The following is a 14,988-nucleotide window of genomic DNA, read 5'->3' on the forward strand; positions in this document are numbered from 1 at the left end:
TGAGTGAAAGTGCATTTTAAATTTTGGACTAAATTATTTACAGCTAAACATTTTGTGCCTAGCACAACTGCAATGTGTTCAGGCTGAGTAAGAGGGGAGTTGTTTTGTATTGCTTAGGTAGGCGTGGTCGAACATGTTGTGCAATCACTGTTACTAAATTGAAATAAAAGAAAATCCTCGGAGATAAGGTCTGTTGGCATTAACATCAAAACAAGATATGTAAAAGTACAAAGAATACAAATGGGAACAGAGATAGAGTGCATTTTATGTTTTAAGAACTTGCTGTTAAGGGAGAGCCATAAAACAGGGCTTTTTTATTCCTTTAAATGGAAAACTTTATTTTGTTCATTACAAAGGAATTTTTGCTAGTTATCTGAAGGGTATTTGAACTCGGAAGTCATGACCTCCGATTTCATTCGTCTTGACTGTTCAACTTCATGAAATGACTTCAAAGTAGTGATCTTGCTCTTATCTTGTTTATAAACCGAATTTTATACTACCTTTTTTAACTACATGTACCTGTAAACACTTAATTTGTTTCATATTTTGAAATACAGAATAGGCAATAAAATTGTCAGATCAATGTGAATTTAACTATTTTGGTACTTGGTTCCAAATTCTATGGATGTTTTTTTTCTGGAGTTTAAAACTGCGAACACTAGGCCTATGGTTGCAGGCCAGTAAATCGGTCCGAAATCGTGGCGCCGGCCAAATCACGATTTGCATGCCCTCAAATTCTTCGGTATTTGAGCATATTGTGGGCCGTGAACTTGAGGGTTTGTAAAAAATATGGGTGGAAGCCGTGCACAGGACTGAGAGCTGTAGTTCCGTGCAGTTTGAATTGGAGCCCTAAAAGCGCTCTATTTTGCAATGGAGTGTAGGCGTCGTTTTTCAAAATGGCGATGGGCTTCAGGACCACTTTAAGGGGTGATCATCTTCGGATGGAAATTTCTCCTAAAAGTCATCGGTTAACCCCCCGAAAATTGAAAACAAAATGAAAGATGATGAAATTAGCTGAAATTAGATGTCGGACCATTTTACTGGTCTGCACCCTGAAAGGTTTATTTATTATTGGGTGATTCTGAGGGTCAGAATGGATTAGATGTTTTCGTTTGCATATTGTGACAAATGTTACCAAAGAACCTTCAATATTTCTGTATTAAATGAAATTTAAGAACTATTGTAACGTGATGATAAATCAAGGATTTAAAACGGATTTATTTTGAAATTTTCCACGATTATAAAAAAAAAAAAAAAAGTCGATTTTCCTTAATTTTGCCAAAGATATCATTTTCCTAATAACAATGTATATGTATTTACATGTATATAGTCGATGAACTATTGAAGCCTGCATGCAGTCCAAGTTTAATTCAGGCAAGTTCAGCAGATTTTGTGAAAGTTTAGTTCAAATTGGGCTTTTTTTTTCGCTCCTGCCTCGTTTATTACTTCAAGAAATCTGGGAAAAATATAGGTCTAACTCCGACCATTTAGTCCCCATGCACCCAAATCCAACGCGTAGTGGAGAAACGCCTGGTACAAAATGTACTTCGACTTGTTCAAGAAAGATGCATGGACGAGGGAAGACAAAACTGAGACATGAGCCTGACTGCAAAGGAGATGAGCAAGGAAAAATAGCAGAAACAGATCACGATCCAGAGTTGTAACGAGTCACTGATTTTTGTGACTCGAGTCGAGTCGAGTCATTTTAAAGAAGTGACTCGAGTCGAGTCGAGTCACAGTGTGTGGTCGAGTCGAGTCGAGTCAAGTATTTAGCTTGAGTCAATTCGAGTCACAAATATTTGAACACTATATAATAATTTACAATAAAAAGCAACATACACAAGAGAGAAAGAATACAAGGCACCAGTCTATTACGAAAATCCAAAGACATAAAGTATGCTGTATGGTACCCAACCAACAGTTTCCATTGCTAGCTCACGACCCACGTCACAGATAAGAAGATGTGAAACTTCGGTCTTATAACTGGTTTGGCTTCGGGTCTAGATTTTGTTGTTCGCTGATCGCTGACAACGTCAAAACCTACTTACATTATACAAAACTGTTTCTGATTATTGAAAGGTGGTCCCGTCCGTATCCATTTTTTTGTGTGAAATCGGGACATAAATTTAGCCAGCGTTCCAACAAGAGCTTTATAAGAAATCGCCCGAAACCAATGAGGAAACCACGGATTGAGAAATGCGTTTTCAGTCTGGTTCCGGGTTTAGCATTGCATGCTATAGAACCACCAGGTGGGAGTCCGCGACACGGTGTATGTTTGTTGTATCATTATGGAGGAAGGAAAACAGACGGCCGCTGTATATGAGCGTACACTATTCGCTACGGAAACGTATTACCGCCACACATTTTTTTTTTTTTTCACGTACGTACGTGATAGTTTCACGTACGTACATGATAAGTTTCACGTACGTACGCGATAAGTTTCACGTACGTACATGATAAGTTTCACGTACGTACATGATAAGTTTCACGTACGTACATGATAAGGGATAACCCATGGGAGTGTATAGGAGGACACTAAATACTATCGGGTACAATGGTTTGCCGTTCTTTTTTCACATGCTAGGGATGCTTATTTATGAACAGTTCACTGAGGCCTGACTCAGAATTGTAAATATTGGTCATATCGCTACACTAAAGGATATATTGGACAGCTACTGTCAGGCTGCCGCAATCGCCTATAGTAGGTAGCAAGTTGGATTGTGGATCAATAGGTCCCTGGTTCGAATACACTTATACATGTCTTCACTTTGCATTCATTAGTTTTTTTTTCTCCAAATGTGTCTTTGGGATAATTTCAGTTGAGGGAATATTTCAGTTGAGAGAAACAGAGAGTCGGAGAACCACCTATAGGTGTCTTGAAAAACAATTGGGAGTGTGCACCATGAGTGTCATGGTGTCCATGGGAATTTTGCATGGCAAATGCCATGGAATATTTCTGTAAGGGTGGTCTCAATCCTCCAAATTCGTCCATGTAGCAAAGAGTATTTTGAAGGAATTGGGATGTTTAGGGTTAAAAGGAAATGGAATTCTACCACCGAAAGCTCGCATACTATTCCCCTGGTATGTGAACACGCACGTACTAAAACGCACGCAGTAAAACACGTGATATACTGAAACTTATCACGTACGTACGTGAAACGTATCATGTACGTACGTGAAACTTATCATGTACGTACGTGAAACGTATCATGTACGTACGTGAAACTTATCACGTACGTACGTGTAACTTATCATGTACGTACGTGAAACAGAAAACTTATCATGTACGTACGTGAAACTTATCACGTACGTACGTGAAAAAAAATAAATAAATGTGTGGCGGTAATACGTTTCCGTAATTCGCAAACATAACGTGACGTGAACAAAAATTGGCAACGCGAACGGCGCGGCGTAAGTCATTGCAAATATTTTTCGCAAGTAAGTTTTGCTTTTATTTTTGGGACTCGAGTCTTATTAGCCTTCCTCGAGTCGAGTCAAGTCATTCTGGTGAGGGACTCGAGTCGAGTCGAGTCATTTGCTCGCAGTGACTCGAGTCGAGTCGAGTCATTTACCCGTCGGGACTCGAGTCTAGTCTGGACCTACAAGATTATAAATTTTAGCACCGCGATATGTCAAATAATCAATGGCAAAAGGAAACTGTGATGCTTTGGGATACTTGTTGAAATTATGTCCTCGCGAATCCGCAGCGAATAAACAACGAATCATTCCCTACTTATGAACTACTTATGAGAAATATTTTTATACAACGCTACGAATTTTATTTTTAATGTTAGCCGACGGAATGAAAATGTAAATGAAAGAGCTTCGGCCAACGTCTGGGTCACCAGTTTTAGGGACTAAGTTATATTATAAATATGTACCCTAAATTAATATCTGGAGTCTGCGCTCTAAACTTGCAGCGGCTTCTTCTGGACTCCTGGTTGTTCGTCAAACTTCTCTTGGTTTGGTCGATGATAATTATTTACAGGCGTATATACAAAAACTAGTGTGTCCTTCCACGGGAACAGTCACTGTAAGGAGCAAACACTACCTAATGGTTCCTATTCCCGTATCCGGACACATATGGCATAAAAATGGCGACTGGAACTGTAGAGTAGACGACTATAACGCTGCTAAGTCTCTACACAGCGAAGGAGTGGGGTGAAAGCATGTGCTCCTGGTTTATATACCGACGCGTAGAATGGAATGTCCTGCCCTGCCCAGTCCAAAGAACTGAACACAATGGGCAATAGAACACAAAAATGCCTTGGCCACTAGGGCAGAACTCAGCTGCTGTAGGAATTTCACTACAGAGTCACCAAAAACTGTGACTCGAGTCGGACTCGAGTCGAGTCATTGACTCGAGTCATTACAACTCTGTACACGATCATTCGTATCATCAGTTCCCGAAGATCAAGAAGACAAATTGAGAAAACATCTTCTATTTTGGCAAGAAAGGGCGGAAACATCGGAGGGTACAATACAGGATCTGCAAGGCAAAGCTCCATCGTCAGGCGGGTCAGGAATAAGCCCATGCTAGACCGGACCTCACCAAGAAAATGAAATATGAGAACCTTGTCATTCAAGAGGATGTTCTACCTCTGGAGGAAACATCTGAAGGTTTGTCCAAAATTCTACATTTATTTTCCAAACCCTATTTTGAGTTAATAATCCGATATAGTATTACATGTAAATGACTAAATGTATAACATTGAAAACACCATATAAAAAGTGGAGGAAAATACATGCATATTTTGTTTAAGACTGTACATGTATATACTAGACATTCCTACATTACCTTAGCCTGCTGCATTGTTCAATTCCGGTTATAATTAATTGCTAAATTCTACAGGTTCGCAACTTGAATTTATAAAGACCTAGAGAATAAAGGAGCAAAATATAAAGTACGATGGCGCTGACTTTTACCCTCACCCCTAACCCAAATGTATACCTTGTCCTACCCCCACGAATGTTGGTATTTTTAACTCCACCAAGGAGGTTATGTTTTCATCGGATTTGGTTCGTTTGTTAGTTGGTTGGTTTGTCTGTTAACAAGATAACTCAAAAAGTTCTGGACGGATTCGCATGAACACATTTTTAGGGGTGGTCCTTGGTAGAAGTACAAATCGATTAGATTTTGGAAGTGATCCGGATCTCGGTCTGGATCCAGGATTTTTTAAAAGGATTCTTCACCATTTATGGGGATATTGACAATATGGCGGGGAATTGTTCAGCCTTGGCGGAGGTTTGCGCTCTCTGAGTGCTTTCTAGTTTATTAATTGGACCAGGCGAGCAATCGATCTAGCCTTTTTGCGACATTAATTTAAATTGTCCTCTAAATAGGAGCCCAAGCATTAGGGAGACAATGAAATGTCTCCCTAATTCCACATGTCTCACTTCTGACGCTGAGCGTCTCCCAAATGCTATAATTTACCATAGTTATAATAACCAACCTCTTGATTTACAAGTGTATAGGCCTACTGTAATACATTCATCTTTAAAAAAAAAATCTATAATTTTATGCTAGTTAATACTTCCCCTGTTTCCCCCTCTAAATCATATTTTCTCTTATTTCTAACTTTGTAGTTATAAATTGTTTATTAACATGCCCTATATAAGAAAAGCTAAAGGTTATAAACGTATAATAAAATTTTAATGGTGAACTTACAATAATTCGACTTTCTAATTATAAATGATAATGGTGAATATCGATTAGGATATACGTGTTACGATATTACAAGAAAATCTGCTAAATCTACAGACAGGGTCGTCAGTGTGCAATTTAAACATGACATTGATATTTGTGCTTAAAATTGCAGTTTTCAATTTGTCTCTACTTGACGCATTGCATGGTGATGTCAGCAAGATTCGGAAGGGGTATAGGAGAACCTGTGGAAACCTGTTGTTTCGATGTGCACATCTTCCATTTTGTAACAACTATATTGACACCAACATATAGTGACACCAACGTGGTTCCAAGGATTGTATAGATAAAGTTTGAGTGCTTATTGTGATCTATCTGAACTGACGCAGATCAACTTCCTCAGCTCTCTACTAGCCTGTCCGTATTTATGTTAATAATAAAGCGCAAACACAGCGAGGCCATGCTGTGAGTCGAGAACGGCAAAGCTCCAATGGAACACGTAGGTGCGTAACCTACTCAACCGCCAGGAACCCGACTAGCCAAGTCGCCCCCAGCAGCAGACTCGTGTAGTAGACAGATGAACTCGTGGAACAAGTCCCACCGGTCATAGGAGGTAGAGATGTACTCATATTTGGCAATTCTGATGTACTCATATTTGGCAATTCTGTTTGTAATTCTGTTGAGTATAGAAACAATACAACATCCAAGCAATAACCTCAAACGGAATTAATACAGCTATACATCCACGGGCTACTTCAAGTTTTTTCATCTTAAAAGGGGTTTCTGGAAATACATGCGGAGTCTCTCCCAGACTTGTATTCGAGTCACCAAACATCGAGTCCGAGTCTGCGTCCAGTCGAAGTCACGAGTCTCATAGGTCGAGTCAGAGTCCGAGTCACGAGTCACCTTGAATGCATATTGGAAATAAATTGTGAGGTACTGCTAAAACCTTGCAGTGTAAAATGTTTCCATTCTTAACAGCTTTCTCTCATTTCAAGAACTGGAAATAACAAAACAAGGCACCAGTGTCATGTGGAAAGGATAATCTGGTACTATCAAGGTTGCAAGTCCGAGTCATTCGTCATCGTGACTGAGTTCGAGTCCGAGTCACTGCGGAAAATGAGACTCGAGTCCGAGTCCGAGTCACGATCGAATCATACAAGTCTGGTCTCTCCATAATTATTTTCAGCTGTGTAGGGTCTGGTGTCCAGGTTTAACTGTTCATATGACAATATGTCATTGAAAGCGATTAACTTGTAAACTTACCCAAAACAACGTTGAAAGTACAGGTAGCCTCTCCTCCAGCCGTATCAGTTGCTGTGCAGTTGAAAGTGGCGTCGTTGCTTGTAAGATTTAATGCACCGCTGGTCTCAACGCAATGTATGGGCAGGGAGTTGTTAACGTTATCGGTAGCTTTGACGTCAAGGTCAGATATGATTTCGCTTACTACAGTTTTGCTCGTCCGCACATCGTTGCAACTATCGATCGTTGGTGGTGCACCGTCCTTTGCAGCGCAGGGTGTTCTTGACGAAACACTTACTATCGCAGGGTCTAAATATCACAAATGCACGTACGACATTAAGAAAGTATCAAAGCGGTAAACAATCCTCCACATTTTCCTCCGATATGTCAGGGTCTAATAAGTTCAAAGCATTGGTAGAACTTATCAAGGATTCCAATAGGACTTCTTATCCGGTTTCCAGCGGCGTAGCCAGGATTTTTAAGTGTGTGTTTGTCTGGGGGGGGGGGGGGGGGGCAGGGAGGCACCAGCATATTATGATGGGCACCAAGGGTGGGCCAAACAACAGCATTTCCCCTTAATGTCCAGACCACTGCAAGTGCAGCACATCCGAAAAGTGGGGAAGGGGAGGGGGAGAGGGCACCTATTTTGATTCTAGAGGGCGCTGTTTTTGCATATTATTTTTTTTTAACATGAAGGGTACCGTTAAGGGGAGTCAAAAATAATCATTTTAAAAAAATCATTTAAAAAGACTTTTCCTTGGAAAGCGGCCAATTTCGCATTTTTGGTGGGGGGCCGGCACCTGGGGGTCACTGGGAATTTGGGGGGGGGGGCCTGGGAATTGGTACGTCCCCCCGGGCCCCAGCCACAGATTTTTGTGATGAAACATTGTCATAACTACATGTATACCTATACAGATTAGCTGGTGAACCATTAGCAACGTGTACGCCTACGTACCGTAACAAGCCGGGTCGGAAGCCGGAGGCGTTGCTGGATTACAGTAACAGCACAGGACGCCCTCTCGTTGAGATATGCACTTTCCGCCTTCTGCGCAGGGAGAACTTGAACAGGAGTCTTTCAGCGGTGGGTCATATGGTATTCGGACTATTAAAAACGAGGTATGAAATATGACCAATTGAAGGAAAGATCACTGATAGTTGACATTTTCTAAAATGGAGTTTGCTCGTTAAAAAGGGACATCTTTAAATCGGCAAACTCATGTTTGAAATTAAAATTATTGCAAGTACTAGGCCTACATGTAAAAAAAACCGTGTCCTACATTGATCCTGAATACCTCTGTTATCCCGTCATGGGTATAAAAAACTAGACACAGCAACAAAGGCTGTGGTCACGCGCTCTTACGTTACGCGAAACGCACAAGCTTGTCTAGGTTGTATCGATCTATATGCCCAGCCGTAATTGTTGTATTACAAAACACTGCATTCGAATTGACCAATCAAACATTTAGTCCTGATTTGGAAATGAAATGACGTCACGATTTAGTGATGTCGACTTTGATTGGCTGAGGCGCGGGATCACATAATTCTGCGTGCTTAGATTATATCAGACGTTACACAGGAGACTTGGCTCCGTGGATAACGGGTCATTTAACAGACTAACCTAGAAATTTTTTTCATGCATATCACTCCATAACTTTTTGAGTTATTTTGTTAACAGACAACCAACCAACAAACCAACAAAATCAGATGAAAACATAACCTCCTTGGCGGAGGTAAAAATGTCACCCAAAATGTGACCTCATAAAATCAGGTCTATAGGCCTAGTAGAGCCTATACCCACCCGTTGAGCATATCTGTGTTGTTACGCCGTTGCATTCCCCGGTTGCCACGGTAGGCCTGCCTGGGTTGATGCATGTGTTGGATCGGTTGCATGAATCTGCATGGATGGAGAGAGTGTCCATAAGAGATTACTTAGAGATTGAGAATGGACCGATCCAGTAAGCGTAATTTTTATTCCTAGGAGGGTTTAATAGGGGCAATGTCATGAATAATTCAGTAGTTTCGATGGGAAAATTATGTTTATCCATGAGAACGGACAATGACATCAACAGCATTGTTGTTAGTTACTCAACTAGTTACAATACATTAAAGCATTTTAAAGAACGGTTGTCGCCGAGCTACCACACAGTAGCCTATTGGATAGCGAGATGAGCTTATAGACCGCTTGCAGACGCGTTCGATAATCGACGCGCGAAGGCGCGCGACGCCATGTTGTGGGACAAAATGTGCATGGATAGATATGCGCTTGACCCACAACATGGCGTCGCGCGCCTTCGCGCGTCGATTATCGAACGCGTCTGCAAGCAGTCTTAGATACAAAGATCCCTGGTTCGAATCCACGTCGTCGCTGCTCATTTTCATCAGCTATTTTTCTTCTCTAAATTTATCACTGAGATAATTTTAAATTAAGGGGAAAATAGAACGATAACCTAAGTCTTGCAATGATTCAAAGGAAAACTGAATTATTCATGACATTGCCCCTAACCCTCCTAGGAAAAAAAATTACGCATCCAGTAAGCCCCTCCCACTGCGCATGTGGGCAAATTAACACGTGCCCCTCTCCAATGCCACACTGCATTTTCCTGCCGCGCGCATCATATGCGCGTGCACGCACGTCGGACTTTTGTGCACGCATGTCGGACATAAATCACGGCTGTGATTGGTCAGAATACCATGGGGCGGTGCTTACTGGATCGGTCCATTAGACCGCAAAGGATCCAAACCAACAAAATAATGATCCCTTTTTTTGTTAATTATCGTAAATGTACCGTACTTTATTAAAGCCAGAGTCCATAATTTGCAGCTATCCAAAAAGTAACTGGCGTAAAACATACTTGGTTGAAAGATAGTAAGAGGACTAAACTCCCTGCCAAATCATTCTTTCTGGCAAGCTGTCATTTTGAAGTAATCGACGAAAGAAGGCATTTCCAACGGTGCTTCTTTAAGACGCACCGTAGGAAAATTTAAATTAGGAGTTCGTTTTGTTATTCGGCGAAGCGCGCGCAAGCATTGGCACGACGCACACGCACCCCCGGTTGCTATAAATCGTCGGATCAGTGCGCGATATAGCGTTGCTAGCTGCATTCGGCTCAGCGAGAACGTGTCTCGGACGTTGAATTCAGGCGCAATTCAAAACATGATTCAGCAACTTTTGATTTGAAATCGAGATCCTAGCATGATGTTTTTCTCCAAATATACAGCTGAAGCTGAGCTGAAACTTCATCAGGTTAGTTGTTCTGCACTCTTCTTTAGATTTTTAGCACTTTTGTTGCTTCAAACGAACAAAATGCACAAATTACAAATGATGGACTGTAACTTTAACGTACGCGTTGTCAACACTTGCAGCGATGGATCCATGGTTTTTGAAGGGGTGGCTGAAGTGACCAAGTCCAGAATATTTGAATGAGGTAAGTGAGTTGCCATCAACCAAGATTTAGATTTTTATTACATTGTACAAGTAATTTAAGCATTGTTAGGATGGAAGGCTAAGATATAATCCGTGGTGGATGGATTGCTTGGGGTGACACTCCGCCCCCTCCCCCCTTAAAATTGATCCTTGCTATCAGAAATATATACTAAAAAAAAACCTAAATTTTACAGTGGTCCATGAAACGATCAATGCTGTGAAGCTAGTCATCTGAGTGAGAACCAGAGATTACACACAGGAATTCAAATTCAAATGCCATTCGATTATAGCATCAAGATTGAAACATTGTTTTTACTGTCTGATTTTGTGTTTTGTATAAATCAGGTCCCCTTTCTGAGAATGAAAATGGTAATTTTGTCTGTTTTCCTTTGCAAATTTCGTTCATCGTATAGTATTCATCAATGCGTATCGGTGAATGATCCGTACATGGCCGTGGTGGACACTGCAGCTACATTATGTGTATTTCTATTAAATTAGGAATAACCTGTTAATACAGAGTATGCAAACTACGTGAAAGTTATTATAAGTATATATCATGGATGCATCCTATTTTGATTTTATGAAATGGAACGTGCCACATATCTTTTTAGTATTTTGTTTTCGTTATTCGGTATTGGTGCATTTAAATGACATGTATATACACTTACCAAAGGTAGCCGCTGACTCATCCCCATTTGTGACGCAGTCGTAACTCGAAATTGATGATGAGTTACAAAAATCTATTTGAGAAATAAAAGTACCAGGGTAGATTACATGCCGTGTTCTACCATTTAAAAAATTCTCACTGCCGTATTTATTCTTCGCACATGGACATGCGCAAAAACACATGCGCAATACCATAAAGGAGATACAAAAATTGATTTTTGTAAGCGTTTCCATGGAACGCTATGGGGTACTTGCATGTTATACGTGCATTGTTCCCCCTTATCCCTCTTCTTTAGAATTTCCCTAGTCTGGCACGGTCGAACAAAAACCGACTTGTGGAGTTCCATTGTTCCTCTTTTTTTGGGGGAGCATTTCCTTTTTTGGGAGCACCCAGAGTTAAGTACCCTCCGAGTACGCCCATGCAGCGGCGTGGTTGGGTGGGGGCGGCACGCCAAAAAACCACTCGTCGCCCCCCAGGAGCGCCCCACTGGAAATGTGTAAGTCATATGAGTGACCATGGTTAAGGGGTTTAACAGAATTAACCCCCCCCCCCCCCCCCCCACTAGCCCCTATGGTGAGAAACAAGGCTACGACGGTTCACCCATGCGTACAGTCCCTCAGGAATTTTAAGGAAAGATGATCTGATGATGTGCTATTATATTATAGCCTAATCCTATCAAAAACATGCATTCTGAGCCATGTTATTACTTGGGTCAATATTGGTCAAGACCCCCATTGGTTTGTTTACAGGGGCTAGTATGCCAGGGAGAGTGGAAGGAAATTTTGACCGTTTGTGACCTCTTAAATAGCTGGAGGGTTCAACTAAAAGTCGAGCATTCTCGACCTTTTTCGTTGGTTGTCTACAACTCCCCGATTAATTTGATTAGCCTCTTAATTCATTTAAGAAGACAATTCTTGGCTAAAATAGTCCCCAAAAGAGTACATATACATTACTTACCAGCTTGACTACCGCTCAACCAACCGGCCATTACGACAAAAGTAATCCACTTGAAATGGGCACCCATCTGGATAATTCTGGGAGAAAAAGATAAAACTAGAGATTTGTGTTTGTCGAGTAACCAACGCTGGGTGATCGGTCCAAAAACTATTTCACAGGACATTGCCAAGTTGTGAATATTTTCATGTCAGAACAGAAAATGGATCATGAAATTCAGCCCACCTTTGGATCAGAGATGATGTTGGTTGAGACTTGAAAGTTACAAGTTCGTACCATAAACCATTGATAAGAAACCCGCAGAGAATTATTGTCAACAAAAAAACTTGGAAGACGGAAAGAAATTTACATGATATAGGTGAATCCTTATACCATTTAACTAATTCAAACTAAATCAAATTTCTTCATGCATGCCCGCCAAAACTATTGCCCTTCCCATACGTATGTTTACCTCACATACCTCGTGTGGACATTCCGTCACCGACACCACGAAGTAACACTCTACCGTGTTAAAGCATATTTTTTTCGATTTTCAGTTTTTTGGATTTTTAAACATTATTCATCAAGGCCTACCATTGCACGAAGTTTCAAAGCTTCAAGAGCTTTACTTTAATAATTACGCTAAGTATCCATGGCAACATTTGCGCAAAAGTGACAATTTTCGTTTTCACGAGGTAACACTCAAGTTCCATTTTCCATTGCAATGCATGGCGCGCACTCTGCTCATAAGTGAGCAAAACGTTTTCACGAAGTAACACTCTTCTTGTAACAAGTTGTATGAGCGCGCGCGCGCTGACCTGAAGTTGCACTTTCCTCGTGTTAAATACATTGAAGAGTGTTACTTCGTGAAAACGAAAATTTACAGTTTCGCAGCTTTTTCGGTTTCACGAACTAACACTCATCTTTTTTCTCTTATTTCTTGTTTATTTAATACACAAACGAGTGAAAAACAGCTGATTTAATAAATTCAATTCATCAAGTGTCCACAACGAGAAACCCAACTGAAAATACTCTGTCGTTTTGACGCAAAGTGTTGTTTTAGAAGGCGTTCAACTTTAGTTGCCGTTTTCTCCGATTGCTAGTTTTTACTGGTATGTAGACGGGTGTTACTTCGTGGTGTCGGTGACGATTCCTTTGTTTTCGTGTTGTTAAGAAAAACGGTAGAAAAAAAATCAGTTTACTTACACCGTGAACACATTTTCGACCAAATATTTTTAAGAGTGTTCCTCTTCATTTTGCGACGGATAACTCTAACCTGCAAAGCCTCTAAACCTGTTTTCTATGGCGGGGGGGGGGGGGGGGGGGGGCGGATTTCCCTGTCTGGACGTGGACAAGTCCACACAACGTCGCTGGGATTGTGTGCATATAATTCCACAATGCATGTACACCATCAGAGTGCATGCTATACTAACCTGCGTCTCCTTACTGCAATCCAATGATGTCCCGTGTCTGCGTGATTGATTTCTGGTCGGTCCGATTTCTGCTCTTTTTGGAATCCAAGTTCATCCAGCCCAGTTGGATGATCAGAAATCGCCTTACCGTATTGCACCTACTTGTGGTGTGAGAAACTTAAAGATTGTCTCCAGCGGTTGGGTTGAATCTACACGTATCTGTCAGTTCGGAGCTATGAGCGTAGGCCTATCTATTGCTCGTTAACCCTAGTTTCACACCAACTTCAGGGAGGCAAAGGTTGTTTTTTTTCACCCGGTATTCCTAACAGCAAAGTTAGTTAGAGAAAAATCAACCAGTGACTGATCGAGGCCCGACCTTAGGATTGCCCCATTTTTGTCTCGCCCTACTCAAGGTTATAAAATTTGCAGTTATGCACAATCTGCATTTGAATAGTATTACCGCGCTTTCAGTAAAGCTATAGAGGAAGGAACACGAACTTCCTCCCTCCATGGTAAAACTGAAAAGAAAAAAACATGACATGACGAGCAGTACCCAGACTGTACAAATACTGTGTGGGTGGAAACTCGCGAATGAACACACAAACAACTTGGCTTTGGGACTGTGCCATGAACTACTGCCAGGAAACCATGGAAAGATTTACCACCCACAAAGAGGTGATGTTAGGATAGTTTGTGTCGGATGATATTGCAGCCGACCCGAGTTACCTTTGTACCAATCAGCATCCGCGTTTCCTTCATGACCCGTGATTCCTGACCTTTTTTAAGTGTAATTATAACCCGGACAAACAAATTGTCAGGGGGAAAAAACGAAAGAAACTAGAGATTCGCGTTTGTTGAGTTACAAACGCGGAGTCCCGCTAGCTCGGTGGTCGAGTGGTAGGACGTACGTACGTCTGCACTAGAAAGCAGGAGGGCGTGGGCTCGAGTCCAACCCGAGTGATTTTTTCCATCTTTCACTCGGGAGGTTTCTGCAGTGTTTATACGTCGGTGAAGGGCAAGACCTAATTTTGATTTGCATCACCCCAACGCAAACATTCTATCTTATGAATAGTTAATGCAGTACCTGCTGCTATATACATCAGATTCGATCCAGCCCGGCCGCGAATTTTCCTTTCCCACTAGTGACGACATCCGCATACATGGTTGTCTAGCGCCCTCTACGATACTTTTGTGATACGTACGCAGGTATATTATTATTATTTTCCCCAGTCGATACACGGGAGGTTTTGCATCGCGAGGTTGCGGGTTCGAATCTTGGTTTTGCACCTGAATTTGTTTCATTTCTAATCTGAGGCTTTGGAGGATTTTTTTAAAAAGGCTAATGAAGTCTGAATTTCATAATGCTCGAAATCATTTTTTTTCTAATTTTATATTTTCTTCTCATGTTTTTAGAAAAGTTAAGTCCAAAACGCCATAGCGTACACCCATATGCGGATGTCGTTTGGGAAAAAAAATCGCAGCCTGGCCAATCCCGTTAGCTCGGTGGTCGAGTGGTAGGACGTCTGCACTAGAAAGCAGGAGGTCCTGGGTTCGAGTCCCACCCGAGTGATTTTTTCCAACTTGAGTGATTGGGCAGACAACTATTTCATTAGACACTACCCAGCTGAATGTTTTTATGTCAGCACGGAAACAAGGATCATGACAT

The 14,988-nt window shown here is 41.3% G+C and overlaps 1 protein-coding gene across 1 annotated transcript; it reads right to left on the minus strand.

Annotated features, from left to right (window-relative positions):
* Positions 1–6,131: 6,131 nt before the first annotated feature.
* Positions 6,132–13,821, minus strand: LOC119729005 (extracellular matrix protein A-like). The gene is made up of 7 exons (XM_038201486.1): positions 13,344–13,821; positions 11,935–12,011; positions 10,979–11,050; positions 8,685–8,780; positions 7,842–7,988; positions 6,911–7,195; positions 6,132–6,320 (listed from the first exon to the last, which is right to left on the minus strand). The coding sequence occupies exons 2-7, from the start codon at positions 11,999–12,001 to the stop codon at positions 6,157–6,159; spliced, it is 831 nt and encodes a 276-aa protein (XP_038057414.1). The 5' UTR covers positions 12,002–12,011; positions 13,344–13,821; the 3' UTR covers positions 6,132–6,156.
* Positions 13,822–14,988: the final 1,167 nt, after the last annotated feature.

The sequence above is a fragment of the Patiria miniata genome, unplaced genomic scaffold (assembly GCF_015706575.1).
Source record: "Patiria miniata isolate m_02_andy unplaced genomic scaffold, ASM1570657v1 HiC_scaffold_20, whole genome shotgun sequence".
Taxonomy (NCBI): domain Eukaryota; kingdom Metazoa; phylum Echinodermata; class Asteroidea; order Valvatida; family Asterinidae; genus Patiria; species Patiria miniata.

Coding starts and splice junctions, on each gene's coding strand:
- LOC119729005 (XM_038201486.1), bottom strand. CDS start 12,001: ATGGGTGCCCATTTCAAGTGGATTACTTTTGTCGTAATGGCCGGTTGG. Junction 11,051..11,934: donor GTTGAGCGGTAGTCAAGCTG/GTAAGTAATGTA, acceptor TTTCTCAAATAG/ATTTTTGTAACTCATCATCA. Junction 6,321..6,910: donor TACTTTCAACGTTGTTTTGG/GTAAGTTTACAA, acceptor TATACTCAACAG/AATTACAAACAGAATTGCCA.